Source organism: Copadichromis virginalis, linkage group LG5, assembly GCF_057382275.1.
Source record: "Copadichromis virginalis isolate Kocher_CV1m ecotype Utaka linkage group LG5, C_Virginalis_male_GT1.1, whole genome shotgun sequence".
Classification (NCBI taxonomy): Eukaryota; Metazoa; Chordata; class Actinopteri; order Cichliformes; family Cichlidae; genus Copadichromis; species Copadichromis virginalis.
Genome location: NC_140622.1, coordinates 38,009,987 through 38,031,335, shown reverse-complemented (window position 1 = coordinate 38,031,335; position 21,349 = coordinate 38,009,987). Strand labels below are relative to the sequence as shown.

Here is a 21,349-nt window from a genome sequence, read left to right as displayed (position 1 = left end):
GTCTGGGAGGACAGTGATCAGCTGCATGCAGATTTACAGAGGCCTCAGAAAAAACGTCTGCCTGGAGAGAGAGAGAGACAGACATAGACAGAAATAGTGAATAAGAGCGACAGATACATTTGAGAGAAATGGTGAAAGCAAAGGATTGCAGAAAACAGGAGACAGCAGCCAGTGAGTCATGCCATCAATGCCAGAAGGAACATGTCTCGAGTCATTTTATACCTGGTGTCTTTACTAAGGAGTTACTTTTATTTGAGAACTGCACAGTGTACTCTGGGGCACGATTTAGATTTAACAGCACATAAAATTCAGCAGCTTTGTGGAAGACTTGTATTTACTCGCTTGCAAACTTTACTCCAGCTGAAAGGACTTGAAAAGTTAGAATAACGTCCCCTCATCTTCATTGCATTACTTAGAGTGGAGGAATATATAGCATATTGGACATTATTAGTCTTAACATGATTGCAGTTTAAATTAAATATGCATTCCTAAATAAGGTCAATTCACTGTCAACAGTGAAGTATTTTTAAAGGAAGTATTTTTAAAGGATGGTGCATACAGATCATGTCTGTTAGGTATTTTTGTGCAAAGTGTCTCACACTCTTAAAATAAAAACTCACCCAGGTTTCTCACATTGTTACAGCTGCCCACAAAGCACCAAAGAGCTGAAGCCAAGCAGCCTTAAAGAAATAGTGCTGATTCATAAGACCTCATGACCCAATACATCAATTGTAATCGCATTTTACTACAGCACGATGAACTGAGGAAAATGTCCATTCTCAGGCATTATCTAACACGCTTCTATGCATCCTACTACCAAATCTGTCAGTGCTGATTCTAGTCTGTTGGGGCTCTTGGCGAGAAATTCACAGCGTACTCCTACAACCAGAATTCATAACCATTATAAATAATGACCAATTTGAATGGTTATGAATTGTTAATAGTGTATCTTCTCCATAAATAGCTTCCCCATTCTGCTTTCTTACCTGCTCAGGACTATTAGCTGGCTGAAGCCTCTGGCTGCAGACTGTAGAGTTTAGCTGGGTCCTGATTGTCACACACATCAGTTCTGGATACAGAATTCACATTCAGACACATGCTAAGACAGATAGAGCAGAACCACATGTCGTTGCAGCATCATCCACAGCAGCAGCAGCAGCAGTAGCAGTGACAGCAACAAGGGGGCAGCAGTGATGCAGAAAGAAATGGCAGAAAGAGTCAAATCAATGCTTTTACAGTCCTCATTCTACGAACAGAAGTGTGATCAGTGTGTGCAAGACAAATGTGGCAGCACAGTTTGTGATGTATGCTTCTACCATTATTTACTGCTACTAGCTGCATTAACTTAATTAGTCACTGAAATTAAAAGACAGCTAATTACAACCAATATTTCTACCCTCCAGTAAGTCAGCGACAGACACCAGCAGGTGCTTTGCCGTTATTTCAAAAGAGTGCTCAGGTCTTACCTGTTGTCATTGATATCTGTGGTGTTTCCTGTGGACAGAAAGAGTGCATAAGGAGGCAGGCAGGTGCACAGTGACAAGGTTGGTGGCGTGTGAAGTGAGGGAGGAAAAGTGGGTTTGTAACAGACACGTAAGTTCAATTAAAACAGCCTAATGTGAAAGTGAAGTTAGACGGCCTTGGAACAAGCAGCTGCATAATGTATTGTATTAGACGCCAATATCTCACATTTGAATGACTAACACATTTTACAAGCACTTTACTGATTTGGCAACCCCATCAGTAAGGCAATGATGGAAAAGCAGCACCAGCACAGGTTTAGCTGCCCAAAGCTTCATGCTTAGGGAATGATTACGGGCAGGGTCATTAGGTTATTTTCTACTAACACATTAAAGTTACCAGAAAGACTGATGCCATGGTAACACAAATACTGACTGTCACTTATAGGTTTTGTAACTTTCACCTGCACCTGAAGAGTTTTCATTGTGTAACATCTCTACAGGACATAAACACATTTAATGTTGCTTGAACGAATGACCAATAAACAGTGGCAAACACTGCCATTTGACCATAAGTGCCTCGTGTTTCCCATCTAAGGTGTCCTTGCATTAAAGTACAACCATCCCAAGGACTTTTATTAGCAGAAAACCAACAACACTTTCTTGGGAAATTGGGTCTGGTTTTAATACTGGTTCCTGGATCATTTTTATATCCTGCAGAACCTGATGAACTGAATTCAGCCCCAGCAGCGACTCTATTAACTCAACCCTCGGAGGCTGGCATTCTACCTGAATTACTGTGACAGAGATTCATTTCACCAAACATCCACTTGGCCTTTCTGCATGATAACGTATTGACAAAACATAACAAGACACTTCAGTTGCTTCTCAGTTTTTAGCAAGCCTCTGTGGATTTATCCATTGTTATGCACAGAAGCAACTTTATTTAATTTGTGCACAATTTGATGAGATGGATGCAATCATGGGACCTCACGCTTGACTGGATTATGAGGCCTGTTCAGTTTAATCCCTTAAGTAGAAAAAAATATTGTGACAGTTAATAAAAATCCTTATCCTGTCATGTGTGATGTTGCACATGTAGACACTGTAACTGTGAATGTTAAATTTAAACATGCTATAAATAAGAAATAAGAGGCTGCTGATCTTTGAGATGTGCATTTCTTCATAACTCACTGAAATTCATGACACTGAGAATAGCAACGGTAAAAAGTAGTGATGAACCAGAAGAAATATGGCTTCAAAAGTCTGATTACATGATAATTACAGTAGACGTTTGCCTAGTATGAAGGAAAATAAGAAATAAATCTGAATGAATAAAAAACAGCTGAAAAAATCAGAAATTTACAGACAAAAAGAGCAAAATATTGACATTTCTTCCACAGCATTGTTGACAGAAGAAATAATAATGGGAAACCAGACTTGAACTAAGCCTGATTAAATCCTTTAAGGGTTCAAACAGGTAGTGAAAATCAGTAGTGATCTGTGATATTTAATTAAAAGCTCATATTGTAGCAGCAGACTGATTTATTGGCACAAACCCTGTTTCTGACTTTTATTGATATTCCTTGAGAATCAAAGAGGTGTGGTGTTGTTACACAACTCAACAACTGTCATCACTGGGTCAGAAGCTGAGGTGGGCGTCGCAGCCTGTCTGTCAGTTACCTGTCTCTATCTGAGTAATGACACAGCAAGCCTAATCCATCTCCTCCAGAGTCTGTCGCCGACGGGTGCAGACAAGCGCGCACACTCACACACACCCACAGACACAAAAAGCTTTTGCCTCAAACAAAAACCTCGAGCAGCGGGAGCAGTTCACTGCACATTTTTCAATGAAGTTTTACAAAAACGATCATCTGTATCCTGCTAATATCACTCTATGCAGAAGGAGAAGAAATCCCTGACTTCACTTCCCACTGGCTCAGAGTGAGAGTTAAATCTACTGACTACAACTTCATTACACAAACGTAATATGAACAAAAAGAAAGGTTTATGACAGCAGCAGGGCAATCACTGCTTTAACAGCCAGCAATCTGGAAGAGTATATAAAGCAACATTCAAACCTAATGGTTTATATGATGGCATAATGACAATCACTTAAAAAAACAGTCATAAAAATAAATCCATTTACCTCTGCTGATTGCGATTATAAAAATTCTCATTACTTTTTACAGGCTTTATCTGAACAGGGCTCACCGTTTTCTGAATCGAGTATTTCAGAAGCGTTGTCTGCTTGGCTTTCTGATTCAGCCGGAGGCCTGAAACAGCAGAAACACAAGCACGTGTCAACATTACGTGAAAGTGATCTTTTAAAATCTCGAGCTATAATCGAGACTTTTCATTACATGAAACAGCTGAAGTAAACATGAAAACTTTATGAACTTGAAGACTTTTGACTGCTTCACAAGCAGAGTGCAGACTATATGCATTTAGAACAGCAACAGACAGAACTCATTTGTAGTACTGTGCAAAGGTCTTAGCCCAAGTATCGTGGCAAAGCATGCACCAGTGTGTCTGTTACATGATATCAGGTCGAGTTATCCTGAGCAACAGGTCCACAGCTTGTCTGAAAGTCTTTCAAACAATATTCTTTTGGACATTAGTCTCTTTTTCTCCATTTTCAGTCAGTTTTGTTTTTCAGCGCGACAGTGATTTGAAATAAAAAAAAAAGCATACATGGATATTTTAAAAAAGAGAGAAAAACACACAATGAACCAATAAATCAGTCATCGACTGGCCCCCCCGAGCCTGGACAGCAACATTAATGAAGTGTGGGTCACCTTAACAGCAAAAGGAACAAAAGGCAGAAACATCCAAAGAAAGGCTTTGAATGTTCCTCAAGAAGTCTGGTAAACTATTCCTGAAGACAACTTACAGAAATCACAAGAAAGCTGCCTAAGAGGCTTCAGGCTCTGTCAAAGAGGAACGGTGGTCATATCAAAAATTGACTTTCAAACTGTTTACCTCATTGATAGTATTGGCATGTATCAAAATGTGAAGGGTTTTCACATCACTCTAACTAAGAGACAAACGTCATCCTTGACTGGAGACAGCAGTTGAAACCATAATGAAATAAATAAGAAAGCCAACTATGGCTACGAAGAACAGCTCAACTTTTACAATCAATCAAGTTATGTTAAAGACACGAATAAGGCAGAGATTTAAAAAAGCTAAATAATGTTCAAAAGGCAAATACATGTTGGAAATGTTTAGGCAGGAGTAAGGATAAACAAATCCATTCAAACAACCTAATTCACTGAGTTAATCCTAATGGATTAAAAGATTATAAATAAAATAGAAAATAAGGACAAAGTGCAGGCTAACAGTACAAACCCAATTATTATGTAAACATATTGGATTAACTGGTGATATCAGTCACTAAATGACTCAAATGAAAGACATTGAGAAAGAAGCTTTTTTGTAAGTCTGACTGGTCTGTGGGTCAGATAAAAAGGTTAGTAAACACTCTTGACGCAAACTCAAGAAAGTTCCAGACAACATTAAGTGGCATACAGGTATTGCCCCTCATTACGATCTCATATAAAACCAGAGAGAGCCAGAAAGTGTGGCTTAGTTAAAGTTATATTATACCGATTATTAATTAAAGTCAAGAAGGTGAAATATGGTAAGAACCACAAAAAGTGACTAAAATCGCCAAAACAGCTGTTTTACTCACATATTGTTTTGAACATTGCTGTCATGTGCATCATTATTTTGGAAGTCGAGGTGTTTGGCAGGGCTGTTCTGATTGGAGTTGGACTCAGGTAGCCTGGGCTCACTCTCTGGTGTTGAGGGAGAAGTAGGAGAAACAGATATAGGAGAGGAAGGAGCAGAGGTAGCAGCAGGAGCAGCAGCAGCAGCAGCAGGGGCTGCTTGGTTCCTGTTGTGGAAAACAGCGTTGCAGAAGGCAATGGGCTGATCGCTGAAGCCTCGGATAAAGAAGGGGTTGGTGGGAGAGCAGACTGGGTAGTGGCCAGGGCGTACAGGCTTGGCTGTAAGTGATAACAGAGAACAATGTATTGATTGATTCACTCATCCATTAAAGCCAGACATATTTAATTTGCCCTACAGGATGCTTAAAGCCCAACACTGAAAATATATTAATGTAAAGCGAAATATCACAGATAGTCTTGTTTGCTGTGCTTTAATCCTCGAATGAAAATCATTATGCTGAAAGCGCTCATTTAAATCAATAGCTCATTTTCTCATTACAGCAGCACATGCATCTGAGTTGAAGTAGCAAGCTAGTGATCAGACTGAATTACACTGTTATTCTAATGTTTCGCATTTCTTTCAGGAGAATATGCCTACCGCGTAAATCCTTAGAAGCCCAATGTTCCACCAACTGTTACATTCTTTCATGCAAAAACTCTCTCGACAGCTTTTTGTTTTGTTTAAGTAAATTCTTTTCTCATTTCGGTGCAACGTAAACAGTCCTTTGCATATCTGTGCGTTCCACAGCAGGAGAATTCAGTTACATGCATGTTTGCTTCCTGAATATGAAACAAGATTGGAAGAGGAAGAAAAGGGCATCAGCTCGATCATGCAGGTTGTGAAAATGTGGTGATATGTTAAGAGGAATGTAGGAAGGAGACAACAGATGAGTAGAGCAGAGAGGGCAAAGCACACAATGGATGCTGCTTGTGGGAAAATCTCAACAGGGACGTGAAAAGAATGGCTGCACGATGCTGAACGATTTTTCTCACATGCTGCATTACAAAGGAAGCGATCTGATGGGAGGGAGATGAAACGCACAACGGTGTCTACATGTACAACATCACACATGTAGTGCTGGAGAGGATATACATACTATATCCTTCCTACAGTGCAGCCAAAGGAAGTGGCATGGGCTTTGCATGCATTTTCCCTCCTTATTTTATTGTTGAATTTGGGGCTTATACATCACATCATAAAAAGAAAATTAGACTGACTTTTAGATTTACCACATTTGAGTGGATTAACCGACATGTTCTGATGAATCGGTTGATTTAAATTCAATGTTTTTCAGGTGCTGTGCTGCCCAATTACTGAGAAACAGCTTTCATATGTGTCTCTGAACTGTTATGAAACGATGCAGTGGCTGTGAATTTGCTGCAGACTAAATGATTGGATGCATTTTACAGCTACCTACAGATTAAAAGATACTGCAGTGTTAAAGCAATCGCAAAGCTTTTACAGAAATGACACATGCAGCACTGTCATGTAATTTCTAGCAGACTGCGGCTGTTATTTTAAATCTGTGAGCAACTTGTATACGTTACCGATGAGCGCAGCATGGGGTCGGCGGAAGGGAGCGCGGGCCCTCATCACATCTTTGATTCGCTCCACTTCCTGTTGGTAGCGATGGCGGTCCTTCATGGCTCCTTCTTTTGCCTCCTTCAGCGCACCCTCGAGCGCCTTAACTCGCTCAGCTGTAGACCGAAGACGTTTCTCCAGTTTTGGAAGCTCACAGCGCAGATCTGCATTGTCACGTACCAGCTGTAACACAAATCCGACATGTGCAAAAAACAAGCTATAACTACAGAAAGACAGTTATACATTTTCTATGATTCAAAGCACTTTCTTGCTACAGGCCTCCACTCTCACACACTCACACTCTGATGAATGCACCAGGGCAGCTCAGGGTTCAGTATCTTGCCCAAGGATACTTTATAAGCAGACTAAAGGAGCAGGGGATCAGTCCACTGGCTGCTAATTGGTAGATGACCCATTTTACTTCCTGAACCATTGCCTCCCCAAAGAGTTGCTCATATGTTTTGCAATCTAAGAATTTTTTTTTACTAAGAATATAGTGCAGAGTACAAAAAGTGGAGCATAGGAAGTGTGTGACCATAACGTCCATTTCAGATCAGTTAGGGTCAAATGGGTGCAGTGGGGTGGAACAGAGAAACATCAAGTGTAACCTGAAAATTGTACCAGGAAGAGACAGCCCACAATTGCACCAGTGTTGTAAAGAGCACTACTTCAGTCTGAACTCTCCTGAACACAGAGCCAGTCTATCAGAAATCTACGACCGGGAAAAAGTAGGACAACTCTGTTGAATCATCTCCATTTAAGTTTCTGTTTTGAATTAAAATAATGGGCCTGAACACAAACAGAAAAATGAATCAATGAATGTTTCAAGGTATTTTAGAGGGGACCAGCATGGCAGCTGTTCCTCTACACCTCAGATCTCAGCAGAGCCTCAAAACATCATGAGAATATGAATTAGCCTAAGCATAGAAGGGAAGAATAGACTCACAATCCTCTTGAATATTGTGCAGCTTTGATGAGCAGATGCTGTAAACAGTTGCGTGACATTATGATAATCATCATTATGATTTCCCTAAACATGTATTAAATCCATGGGTGTAATGGATCTTTTAAACTGGGTATATTTAAAGGAACATAGTTGCTAGATGCTGATATGAGTGTTGGAGCTGTTGTTGGATCTTTGGATGTCCATGACACATGAGGCAATCTGTGATCTGATTTTCACTTGGTGAAAATGTGCATGAACAGTAATACCGAGACGAGTTGCTCTAACTTGCAGTTGTGCCGTTCTTATAGTAGCACCCCACCCCTGCAGCACTTTCAGCAGGATATTGTCTGACCCCACACTGCCAGAGTACTGCAGGTCTTTCTGGATCAGTAGTATATATCCAGAAATTCCCCGTCCAAGCATTTAGTCTCAGTGTGACTCCTAAAAAACACAACTGGGACATGGAGGGTCGATGCCACTGTACTCAACCAGGAACAGAGAGCAGCTCCTGATAACTGATCCAGACACCTGTGCAGTCCATGCACAGACAGGTGGCTTCTTGCATCATTCCAGAGGTGGCCATACCTTGTATTAAATATTCATATATATCAGCCTTGGCCTAGAAAATCCATATCTGCACTTGTCAGTTAATATTATAATGTGCCTATATTTCTGAAGTTATTATTTATGAAGCTAAATCAACACGAGGATGCAATGATTTAAATCTGCCTCATGCTGCATGTTTCCTCTAAACGCAAAAGTTAATAAGTGAGCACCTAAACACTGACGGTCTGCTTCTGTGTGATCATGCAAACTAATCCATACCCTGCAGAGATAATGAGCACTATAGCTGAGATTTTTTCACAATGGGCAAAGTTATCTAGCAGCCAAAGCATTGATGTGTTTGGGATATTCACCTGTGGCTTGTTGGCGTTAGTTTGTTTGCTGGCGAGATAGTTTAGTGATGATTGCTCAGTTTTTACAGTTGACGGACAGACAGAGATGATTAAATCTGTGCAGCGGCAGAGAAACTTGCAGCTTTGGTGTAGTGGCCACTGCCCATTTGCAAGCATTATCACTTTACTGCTGATTTATGACCATGACTTTCACCTTCCATTCCCACAGTATCAGCAGGTGGTGGATGGGATGGAGTCTCCCAGCAGCCACTTTAGGATTGGTTTTCTGCCTGACAAACTGCTGCACTGCAGCTTTCACCAATCTGCCAGCCTGCAGAACATTCAGCACATCCAACACTTAGTCCACGGCGGTAGTCCATTTAGGAATATTAAAAATATGAGGTGTGTGCGTATGTTTATGACTTTCTGAGAGCAGATAAGATAAGATAAGATAAGATAAGATAGAACTTTATTAATCCCTCGGGTGGGTTCCTCTGGGAAATTCGACTTCCAAAAAAAGCACAGCAACGACCAAAGTTACAGTTACAGAACTGTTATATATATATATATACACACACACACACACACACACACACACACACACACACACACACACACACACACACACACATATATAAATACAGAGACAAATATAAATAAAATATACAAAGGGGATAAATAGAATAAATAGGAATAAAAAATAAAAATACAAGTGAATTGCACATTTCAAGTATTGAGTCTATTGCACTGTTGACTATTTACAAAAAGTATTGCACAAGGTATTGCACAGTGAGGTGAAGAGGCACTACAGCTTAGTTGTTCCCCCCTCCTTTGTCCTCCTGTCTCCCCTCCCTCTCCCCTCCAGAGAGGAGTTAAACAGTCTGATGGCGTGTGGGACAAAGGAGTTTTTAAGTCTGTTAGTTCTTGTCTTGGGGAGAAGCAACCTGTCACTGAACAGACTCTTCTGGTTGTTTACGACCGTGTGCAGAGGATGCCCAGCATTGTCCATAATGTCCATCAGTTTCTTTAATGTCCTTTTCTCTGCCACTGTCACCAGAGTGTCCAGCTTCATGCCGACCACAGAGCTAGCCCTCCTGATCAGTTTCTCCAGCCTGGATGAGTCCCTCTTTGCTGTGCTGCTCCCCCAGCACACCACAGCATAGAAAAGTACTCCAGCAACCACTGACTGGTAAAACATCCTCAGGAGCTTCCTGCAGATGTTAAAAGACCTCAGCCTCCTGAGGAAGTACAGTCGGCTTTGGGCTTTTTTATACAGGTGCTCTGTGTTGCATGACCAGTCCAGTTTATTGTCCACCCACAGCCCGAGGTACTTGTACTTGTTGACCACCTCCACCTCCTCCCCCTCTATCTGAACTGGCAGTGGACCTTCTCTGGACCTCCCGAAGTCCACAACCAGTTCCTTAGTCTTTGAGGTGTTGAGTTGCAGGTGGTTTGTGTGACTCCATGCGACAAAGTTCCTCACCAGACTTCTGTACTCCTCTTCCTGATCATCCCAGATACACCCCATGATGGCCGTGTCATCTGCAAACTTCTGAATGTGGCATAATTCAGAGTTGTAGCAGAAGTCAGAAGTGTACAGGGTGAAGAGAAGAGGGGACAGCACAGTTCCCTGTGGTGCTCCTGTGCTGCTGACCACTGTGTCAGACGTGATGTCCTTCAGCCTGACGTACTGTGGTCTGTCGGTGAGGTAGTCGGAGATCCAAGCCACCAGGCAGGGGTCCACCTCCATCCTGTTCAGTTTTTCCTGAAGCATACAGGGCCGGATGGTATTAAAGGCACTGGAAAAGTCAAGAAACAGGATCCTGACCGTGCCTTTTCCCCCATCCAGGTGTGAGTGGGCTCTGTGTAGGAGGTACAGGATGGCATCCTCCACTTCGACACCCACCTTGTATGCAAACTGTAGTGGGTCCTGGGCATGTTGTACCTGTGGTCGGAGGAGGTTGAGGAAGAGCCGCTCTAGAGTCTTCATAAGATGTGACGTCAGTGCCACCGGTCGGAAGTCATTCAGCTCATTGGGCCGGTTCTTTTTGGGGACCGGGACGATGCAGGATGTCTTCCATAGGGCGGGCACTCTCCCCAGTCGCAGACTGAGGTTGAAGACTCGTTGTAGCAGCTCCCCAAGTTCAGCAGCACACGCCTTAAGCAAGGTTGGTTTTCAGAGTTTGTGTGGAAGCCAGAGTGCGGAGAAAAAACCGAGAATGCCTGTTTGCACCTGCATCAGGAGTGTTCAAGTCTTACTGTTTTATACAGTGAGGCATCCTTTCCCTGGAGACAGAGGGGGGGTTAACAAATCCTGCTGCTCTGTTTTCAAGGAGACTTTCATGTGAACTTGGTGTAGTGAGATGATCGATCGTGCTAGCGTTTCTTTTGCCCACAGGAGAGAAATGACAAACAGTGCACACAGCTCTGTATTTGAATTTGTCTGTGCCTCTTTGTCCGCCGCACATATTCATCGTAGACATTTTTTGATTTACTGCTGCAACCCTGCAGAGGGGAAATCAGGCCCCCTGGTCAAAGGGAACCTGGTCATTGGTCTTAATTTTCAAACTAGGTGTGGACAGGTCAAATGTTTCCTGTTTCTGTCACTATAAATTAAAGTTTTGTAGGAGCTGTGTGCTGTTACCTGTTTGTGAACCTTTGTAAGCTGGTCCAGGTTGTTTTCAAGAAAGGAAATCTTTTGTTTCTGGGTGATGTATCCGCCAGTATCATCAGGCTCCATCTGTGCACTCTGTCGATTAAAAAAGGAGATGAAATAGAAAATAGAATAGAAAATGTCACCGTAACTCTAGGCAGAACCACCTGTTTCTATGTGTTGAGTAAAAGGGTTTAGTTATGTCTCTTACTTTTCTAACTCGAGTTGTGAGGTCTTGAACGAAAAGCTTGCGGAGGTTGTGCAGGGTGTGGAGCTCACGAGCCTGCAGTGTGAATAAAGGAACAGAGAAAATAGTGCAGTTAAAGCAGTTCGAGAGGACTGAGTCATTGAATCGTGACAGAATTTATTAACTTACAACAGTTTCCTCCAGGCCTTTCAGATCCTGTTTTGATTGTTCGTGTCGTTCATGGAGGAATCTATAGACAGACAGATAAATGCTCAGACACAGACGCATAGAAGAGTCAAACTGAACTTCTCTTTATCCAAACGATTACCAAATTCTTGCCAGAATAATTCATGAATAGAGAACAAAGGCAGCACATAATGCCTGCCCCACTCATGGGCTGTTATCCATCTGCCATCTGATGCAATATGCTGCAAAGGTCAGAGTAGAAAGAGGCCTATTAGCTGCCAGCTGCCACCTTATTCTGAAACTCCATAATGGAGATGCAAAGAGAGTCAGACAGGAAGAAAAGGACCAAGAGAGGAGCAGGCTAAGAAAGAGTTAACAGCAGAAGAGTAAGATACTGTAAATAGAATTCAGTCAGAGCTCCCGAGCGTGAGGAAAATAAATAGACAAAAGGAAGACAAATGACAGAGAGAAATGGAAGACGCAAATCAAAAGAGGCAGCTCAGCTCGCCCCCAGGCCTCCATATGGTGAAGTGTTTGAAAGCCGGCCAGGACAGTAAAGCAGCAACTCACGTCAATTCCTCCAGCTGCCGGCTCTTGTGATGCTCTCGGCTTCTGAGACGTTCAAAGTCACTGTGCAGTTGTTCTAGCTCCAGCTGCTGCCTCTGGTTACAACTGAAAAAAGGTGTTAAGTGACTCAGTCGTGACATCTTTTATATATTATCTTTTTATATTACAAAAACACAGGGATGTAGATATTAGCAACATAAGCACAACCCTTGGGATTTTTGGAGGAATGGAATTAAAAAAAATGGAGGTTAGTTTTGTTTCTAAGGCAGAGAGAACAGCGAGTGAGCTGGAGATTGAAGAGTGAGATGCACTGATGAGAAAAAAAAAGAATGAATAAGAAAGGACACATTTGTATTTTCTGATTGCTCCACAGTAGTTCTAAAATAAAAAATAAATACATTTGCAAAATGCTCGGGGAAGATTGGGATGGGATGCTACCTGGTCATTAAGTTTTTATTGACTCCTATTGCCACAAGCTTCATGCTATTATTTTCTCTGAGCCACACACCCACACCCCAAAGATTGATGCCCAACAACTTTTTTTTGTTTAATCATCTCTAGCAAACACTTCCAGTGAGTCACCGGTGATGATCACGTGCATACTTTACAAAAATCCCACATAGTATGCCTTTAAGTGTTCTTAGCTGCTTTTAACTGGTTTCCTTCTGATTTTATTTAATTAGGGTATCCTTACAAAACCTTTCTGTCACATGAGAAAAGAGCTGTCTGTTCCAGTCCCAGGCATATGGCTCCAGCTCAGTGGTGTGCACAGGAGCAAAAATGATGAAGAAGCACCATTAGTGCATGCAGTGTAAGGATTTATTTTTGCCCCTAATTCAAATCATGGCTGTACTGGCCAGACAGGCATTTTGGCAGAGCAGAGGGGCACTTAAGTAGCCCAAGTGTGTAATTAGGTCACAACTAGAGCATTGAAATGCCCCATTAGAGTATGGACACAACATATTTTTCAGTGGCACTTACCAAAAAAAGGGTGCACACCTGTAAACACTTGCATTTGCGTGTGATCCTTGCAATCTGCACTACCATTTAATGTATACCTACTTTTTGACATTCTCTTTAAAGGATCCGGAGGGCATCCCTGCTCCTGTTTTATATGCGTTCCACCTCACCGACATCCATCCTTCCGATCTATTTTAAAGCTGCTTATCCAAATCAGGCTGTGTGAGCAGGATAAGCAGAGCAGCACCAAATGTCTGTTCAAACTGAAATTCTCTGCAGCTGCTCCTTGGGTGTTAACAGATACTCCCAGGCCAGCTGGAAAATGTACTTTAGTCCCTAGAGAGGGTCTGCCCAGTGGTCTCCTCCCAGATGGCCACGCTTGGTGTAGTACATCATCAGAACAAGGTACCTGAAGGAATAGGTTTTCATTTAGGCCAAACCAGGCCAGTGGCTCCTCGCATTGGGGTTGTAGCAGCTTGGCTCTGCAGCTTCCTGACCATGTAAACCACCCACACGTTTTCATTTCAGCCAGTCTGAACATTGGGGCTTAGACCGTGTTGAAGGTTTGAGAGATACTGAAAACATGTATTCCCAGTTTGAGCGTTTACAAACCACTTATGAGGGTAAAATTGAATTTCAAATTTGAGCATGCAGCTGTGTTGCTGTGGTACGGTAAGTTGTCTCCCTTAGAAAACATTCATGGCCTATATTTCCGCAGTGCCACGGTCTCAACGACTGAAAGAAATATTTTTCTATAGCATCCTTGTGATTTTTCTGCTGGAACGATTTGATTCTTTAACTTAAAATACTTTTCTTTTCAAACTCTTGCACAAGTTACAGATTTCCAAAAACTGAGTCTTGGTTTTGAAAAGTAAAGAATTTACGGTGAAGTACTCACTCAGTTAAGTCATCGATGATCTTTTGCTTCTCATTGATCTCGTCTCGCAGGCGGCCCAGTTGTTTGCTGTGCACCTCACGGTGTGACTCCATCTGCTGCTCCAGAGCCCTCTGGGGTATTGGCGACAGAAGGGGGGAAGAGACAGATCGAGTATCGTAACACGGGAGTCAGAGGAGAACAAAGTGACTAAATAACGAGAAGAAAATTACACGCACCGGTGCACATGTGGACATTTCAAACCACACGGGCATTAAACACAAACTTACACACCCCACGCTGTCCATACACTACCACTGACGGGACTGTGAGACTCGGCTACTGAAAGTGGAGCGTGACACACACAGGAACGCTCACACTCGTGTGCTCTCGATGCTCTCACGAACACATCCACAAATACAAGCAGATAATGAAAACAACAAACAACGCCAGCTGTTTAAAAGTGTCTGGCAGCTGAAAACTACATCTGTTTACTTTTATTTGGGAATTTGGCATCGCTGGAATTTCATCCTTCATTTCTGTCAAATCTTTTGACCTTGAAAAGATGTGCTGCTTTTTAGGCAAATCTCATTTTGATCAAGTCATTATGAATCTTTGTGGTTTTCAGTCACTTAATAGTTTGACGGCTGAATGTGAGGATACTCTGTGGCAGTCCTGTGGCCATGCTTCCTGTAACCATCTGATATTTGAGACTTCCTGTTTTGCTGTTTGCAGTTAATTGTTCAGGACACATGTAGATAGATTTACATTAAGATGCAAGACTAAAACATCATTGGATGTTCCTCTGACTGCTTTTTATTCGTTGTTTTGCATTCCCTCTTTTGCCTAGGCCTTGGTTGTGATTGGTCACTGGTATTTGGACTACAAACTGACCACAAACAAAAAGCAAACAGCTTCCAGTACTAGAAATAATGCCCATTGCCTACAGATTCGTCACATTCATATGCCGATATCTGCTTTTCATATTACCACTCGATGATTGTGAATGATGTAAAATGCTTCTAGGGGCCAGAATGACAATCAATAATCTGTGCAGCCACTACCTAACAAACTATAGCTGTTCCAGAGGGCAGTGAGTTATCATTTCCTTGCCGAGCTTGCTATGATTGCGTCTTTATTCTAAACTAAGGCAATGAGTTGAAAGCTGCAGTGTCTGAATGATTGTACAGACATCGAATTGTCATCTTCTTATCAACACTACCAATAAAAGGGGTTGAAAGCAAATTTCTGAATATATGAAACAATTTCTTTAGTTTATTAAATCATTCCTACAGTCATTTACACACTTGAGTCCAACTACACGTGCAGTCACAGGCAAACACACACCCTGCACACGCACACCTGCAGTTGGCTGAGAGGGTGCGAGAAAAGGTCATTACATCAAGTTGCTCTCACTGTAGTCATGGTTACCTTTATATCACAGGAGTTCTGGGCAGACGTGTGATTCTCCCCCCTGGTCACTTGTGACATGCTCTCTGAAATAAGCACACACACAGAGAAAGAGCGAGAGGATGGCGGTAAGAGGAGCAGATAAAAGCGGCGCGCACAGATGTTGATGATGGTGACCTGACTTTGACAGCACAGCAGTATCACCACTTCATGTTGACAGCGAAGGCAGCGTGATCTAAGTGATGTCTCGGGTGTGATAATATCTATCTGCAAATGACATCTATTGTGTCATGCAGATCTGATATTGACTCACTGCTGTTCCTGGTGTCTGATGATGAAATTACCGAGCGCTCTACCTCAGACCACACCGTGCGATCAACGTGACCTGCAGCACTTTGTGTTAATCTGCTTGTGTTATGGCTTGAGGACCGCCTGACTCGACTGCTGAGCAGGACTAAAATTGATTTCCCTGCCCTTAATTCCACTGGTTATTTAATGCCATTCTGTGAGACTCCATGGGAAGAGTGACTTACACTGCCTTTGGCCTTATTTGGGAATTGCGTCAGTGTACTGTGGGAGTATCTACAGCTGGACCTTGCACGAGTTTCAAATGTAAAATCAATCTATTAGTGCTGGTGTTGTGAAATGTTTGGGAGCTTAAGCTTTTTTGTGTTCTTGTTTTTCTTTTGCTTGACAGGACAAAAAGGCCTCTGGAAGCAACTGAAGCTCTATTAAAGATAGCAACCTGAAGCTACTTCCTCCCATTTCTAGCCCAGAGACACTAAAATGCAGCAACATATTTTCTGTCTTCTCACTATTTACTTTGTCCTGACGTTATTTGGCTTGACTGAGTCAGAGCACTGACATTATATTTAACTCCGGCATTTCACATCAGTAGTGGATTAATCTACTTACTTTGCAGTCAGTCCCGAAATGACAGCGTCACCACGTATCACTTTAACCCCTTTAGGATATTTGTTAATGAAAAATATGCATTTATTAGAAGAAAACTCTCTTGCATTTACTTCATTTGAGTTTATATTGAGAAAAGACCTGTTTTGCTGACAGTAAAGATTGGCTTCACTCCTGGAAACTTGTGTTTGGCTCTATTTATTGAGTGTAAATCTGTCATTTTTCTGGTCGGACCATATTGAAATTTTCTTCACCAAAGAGTCTGAATGAATACTAAAATCTTTGCTCCCAGTTTGCTATTTTGCTCTCGTAGGTAAAACATTTTAACTTGAGCCTAGAGCAATCTATTATAAAAAGGAGTACCCACATACTACACTTGCCAAATTGAACTAATATTGACTGGCCTCAAATTCTCAACTCCACCGAGTATTTCAGCAACATGTGCTCGTACACTTAGACTCCAAAACTTGTCTAACTGACCAAGTCTCACAATCTTATATCCACCCAAAAAGTCTTTTTGATTTTGTTTTGAGAGTGAAATACTAGCAAGAGCACAACGAATAAGATCTTCTTTTGAGAATATATGTCTGTTATTTCTTATTTAGTTTATAAACCCTAAAACTAGTTACTTTCCCTGCATATTAGGCTCATTTATATCACCAAGACACTATTTGAGATGATATTGTATCTTAGACGTCCCAAAAGGTTGATTCTGTTTATCTGGACGTAGCGTTTTCAGCGGGAGAAACGTTTCGTTACTCATCCAAGTGACTTCTTCAGTGTCAGCTGACTGCAGGTTTCCCCAACTTTATAAACAATACAATGATTGAAGCTAGCACCACTGAATGAACATTGGGCTGTGAGGTCAGTTCCTCGATCATTAATATGCACATTTTCATGACCATTGATCAACAACCACTGATGAAATCCCATTAATCAATGGTCTTTGATCAATGAGTACCATTCACAGAGAGTTGGGGAATGGCTGCGATCACAGCACTGTATCTTAAAAGCATTTTTTAGCTGTGAAATCATTTTACAAGCCCTCCCAGTAACAGTTCACACACTTAGACTTTTGTTGTACAAACCCTAACAGCATGAAGGTGCTGGTATCCTGTGGGTTCTCCCCCCACAGTCCAAAGTTATTCAAGTTAAGTTAATTGCTGATTCTAAATTGATCGTGTTTGTTAGCCCTATGACAGACTATTGACCAGAAGAAGCATCTTGTTCAGTTGCTCTTGTTCTAAGATCATTTCTCTCAAAGTGAGAATGAAGCAACGCCAAAGGTTTATGAAGCACTTGTTATGAGTGTGTCAACACTTCTTTTAAGAGATTTCTCACTTGACTAAAGTTTAGACATTTTTTTTCTCATTTCAAGAAATCTTACCAAGTGTTATTTTATTATTTTACTTGATTATAGTCTGGATTTTCTCAAATTACATATTTTTTCCTTATATTTAGCCATTTTTTCCGTGTATTTAGTGATACTTATCTCTGTAGATGGTGGCTGCTCACTGACCAGTTATATTACCATTTTAGTGCAGACAAAAATACGATGCTGCTGTTTATATTGTCACTTTCATCATCATCAAAATCTGTGTTTCTCCACTGCATTAGATCATGATCAATCACCAACTCTAATATACTAAACTAAAATGAGTAAAATGCTTACCTATTATGCTGATTTCTTACTCTGTATTGTTTTTTATGCACACAACTGAACATGTTTAAAATAGTCGTTATTATCACCGCTGTATTATCTTAAATCAACCTCTGTCTGAAATAAGGAGTTTGCCTCATCTCCTCTTATGGCCACGCTCCCTTCAAGTTGACTTTCTTCTGACTGGCTGCCTCTAACAAACAGAAGGTTGGAACCACAGGTGGGTGGTGCTTCTGTGTTCACAGGCAGCAATGTGGTCACAAAATTACCATACCATACCATCATCAGGTGTAACCATCAGTAGAAAAAACAGTTTAAAGCTTGATCCTTTGGCTCACATTTGTAAAAATGCTGACCTTATTATCTGAAATCTGAGAACCTCCAACACCTCAGCGACTTTGAATTTGATAAGCATTTAAAGGAAATTGATGGAGTCACTGTATAGTGCAGCAGAAAACTGAAACAATCTTTCAAATGTGGATAGTGTCAAAATTGGTTTTCCCTCTAGAGCCATGAATTTCAAAAAATCCTGTTAACCACTTGAATTTTCAAAATTTCGAAATGTGCCAATTTGCCCAATATTTCCAACTAAAGAAGCATTTTTTACTACAGAATTATTTCAACCTCCAGACACACTCTTTGTTTCAAGTAAAACAAAATAACCCCAATGACACGTATGTTACATGTTCGTGTTCTGTGCTCTGCCCTCTCCTAGTTTAGTTCACAGTAAATGGACTGTAATTTACAAAAAACACCTTTTTACCTACAACCTGCATACGCATACATCTTTAAACCCAGATGGAGGTATCAGAGGAGACTCTTCATCTCCCCAATACTTCAACATACAAATGCAAATGTCAGCAGATGTGACTGAAACAAACATTATTAACTGTACTACTACACACCACACCAGTGATATCTAATCATTAAAAACACAACTTCTAAAGTGTACTTCCACATGGTTGAATACGTATGATTGAACGATATGATAATTCAAAAAGGCAAATCAAGTTTATTTGAAAAAAAAAAATGTTTGGCTAATGAGCTTTATTTAAAAAAAGTAATCAGAAAAGAGTAAACGTACCAGCTTAGATACTTGCGCTGCTTCACTAGTGTGGGCTATAACAAATGTACCTTGAGCTTGGAGTTTAGCCAGCTCCGCAGTCAGAGAATCATAGCTGTCCTCCAGCTGTCTCTTCCTCAGCTCCACGTTCTGCATGTACTCTGTTAGAGAGCGAATCTTCACTTCGTGCTGAAAGTCAGAACATCATATGCAAAAAGTTTAGTGACGAGCAAAGACCTCTACCCACGAGGACACTTTACATCAAGGATAAAATGCACTTTTACTTTTTGTTCACTGAATATTTATGATCTCTTGTCACCGGGGAGTGTAGTTTAAATACCACAGTTAGCGAAATTTGAACCGTGGCTTCAGGCCACTACATGAACACAGAATATAAAACATACAATTATTTGAGAATTATGACCCTGTGCAGACTAAAAATGTCCAAAGCAAAAAGAAAAATCCACCCCACAAAGAGTTGGGTCATGTTAAGATGTTGGGAGTAGCTACACTGTGTTTTAAAGCTTTTCAGCCTTTATTATGGCAGGAAAACTGGGAAAAGACATGCAGCAAATGGCTCAGGCTAGATTTGAAACCAGGGCTTTAAGACACATGGGTCACCTGCCCAAGCCGGTGAGCCTTTTGAAGTGTTAATTGATAAGGTTTCAGTATCAGTATCACCAGTATTTCTGTCTAGTACCAGATGAACAAACATTTGTACCCCCATATCATTTTATTTTAGTTCCTACAGTTCATCTAGATTTAATAATTCAGTTCAATTCAATCGATTTGGTACCCAACAACAACACATGTATCCGTCAGTTTGCAATCTTACCTGTGAAATGAGAAGGTGACATGAAGACAGTTCTCTGCCCGTCTCCTCCATCTTGCGGTGACACTCGGTTTGTAGGTTCTCCAGGTGGCGACAGCGCTTCACCATGGACTTCACCTCTGACTTTATCTTATTAATGTAGAGGCGAGCCACTGTGAACTCTTCCTCGATCGCTCCGGTGATCTCCACAGGCTGGAGACGAATGAGTGCGAGGAGACAGTTAAATAAAAAGAAAAAAATCAGTCTAGTAGATGCTTGATCAGGATTGAGTGGGGACTGTTTAAACACAGCATGGGCGTTAAATCAGTGGAAAGGGAAGCATCTTAGAAACACTCTGGCATTTTGTATGCACAGCCATTAGGTTAATGGTCTCATTTAGCAGATGTAGCAACTCAGAAGCTCCGAAATGAAGTGTGGAGGAAAATGTATACACATCAATCTAAGCACTACAGATGATAGCGGATGTGCATACACGACATTCTGTATATGCGAGTGGTATACTGACTATATTGAATAATGTAAAGCTGTTGATTTAAGTCACGTCTATAAACACAGATATTTATTTTAAATGCTCATTCAGAGCATAAATTTACATGGATGCCAAACCAATCAAGTTAAAGAGAAATGCCTGAAAAATGACACTTTATCAGCAAACAGAAAATATTCATATGCACACACATGCACACGCACACATATATATATGTAAGTTTTTTTAAATGTAATTGTCTCCTTTTTGGCAGATCTACCAGAGCGCTTTGTCACGGCTTTATGCCAGAAGATGCTTTGCATTTCACTTTGTTGGTATTTACTGTCTCTCTTGGTTTTACTTGCTTTCTTTATTTCCTTCCAGCCATTTGAGATTGTTTGGTCATCCCTCATTAATTTCTCATGTGGTTAATTACTTATGTGCACCGATCAAGCATAACATTCTGACTATCTATCAGAATCAACATTAACTTTTAAAAAAATAAATAGCATTAATGTTTTCAGCAAATTGAGCTCATCTGTTGGACTCGACCACATGGGTCAGCACCAGGAAGCCTTGGCCGCCCACGACTTGGACCACTTTTGATGGATACTGACCACTGCAGACCAGAAACATCACACATGAGTTGCAATTTGGGAGACTCTCTGACCCAGTCGTCTAACCATCACAACTTGCTAATATCCTCACAATAGCCCCCCCCCTTAACACATCATCTCTGAAAGCAAAATGTTCCCTGGTTCCTTAATATATCCCACCCACTAACAGGTGCCATGATGAAGAGATAATCAGTGTTATTCACTTCACCTGTCAGTGGTCACAATGTTCGGGGTATTTTTACTCTGGTTTTTCTCGTTGTTAGCCATCATCAGTCCATCTGTGTTCATCTCCAAAATTTACTGCCAGCGTTTTCTCTCATGTTTCCTGCGGCTGCTTTTTGAGTTGT

General features: G+C 41.2%; 1 protein-coding gene across 1 annotated transcript in view; it reads right to left on the bottom strand.

Annotated features, from left to right (window-relative positions):
• The window catches only part of kif5ab (kinesin family member 5A, b), a 69,781-nt gene continuing 48,432 nt past the window's right edge, over positions 1-21,349 (bottom strand). The window contains exons 16-29 of the mRNA XM_085457685.1: positions 19,923-20,111; positions 19,159-19,276; positions 15,474-15,538; positions 14,067-14,176; positions 12,212-12,313; positions 11,645-11,705; positions 11,480-11,551; positions 11,260-11,364; positions 6,740-6,956; positions 5,155-5,470; positions 3,675-3,736; positions 1,467-1,494; positions 987-1,069; positions 1-61 (exon numbers count right to left, since the gene is read on the bottom strand). Coding sequence (XP_085313811.1) covers positions 1,000-1,069; positions 1,467-1,494; positions 3,675-3,736; positions 5,155-5,470; positions 6,740-6,956; positions 11,260-11,364; positions 11,480-11,551; positions 11,645-11,705; positions 12,212-12,313; positions 14,067-14,176; positions 15,474-15,538; positions 19,159-19,276; positions 19,923-20,111 — 1,515 coding nt within the window. The 3' untranslated portion in view covers positions 1-61; positions 987-999. The remainder of the gene's footprint in view (positions 62-986; positions 1,070-1,466; positions 1,495-3,674; positions 3,737-5,154; positions 5,471-6,739; positions 6,957-11,259; positions 11,365-11,479; positions 11,552-11,644; positions 11,706-12,211; positions 12,314-14,066; positions 14,177-15,473; positions 15,539-19,158; positions 19,277-19,922; positions 20,112-21,349) is intronic.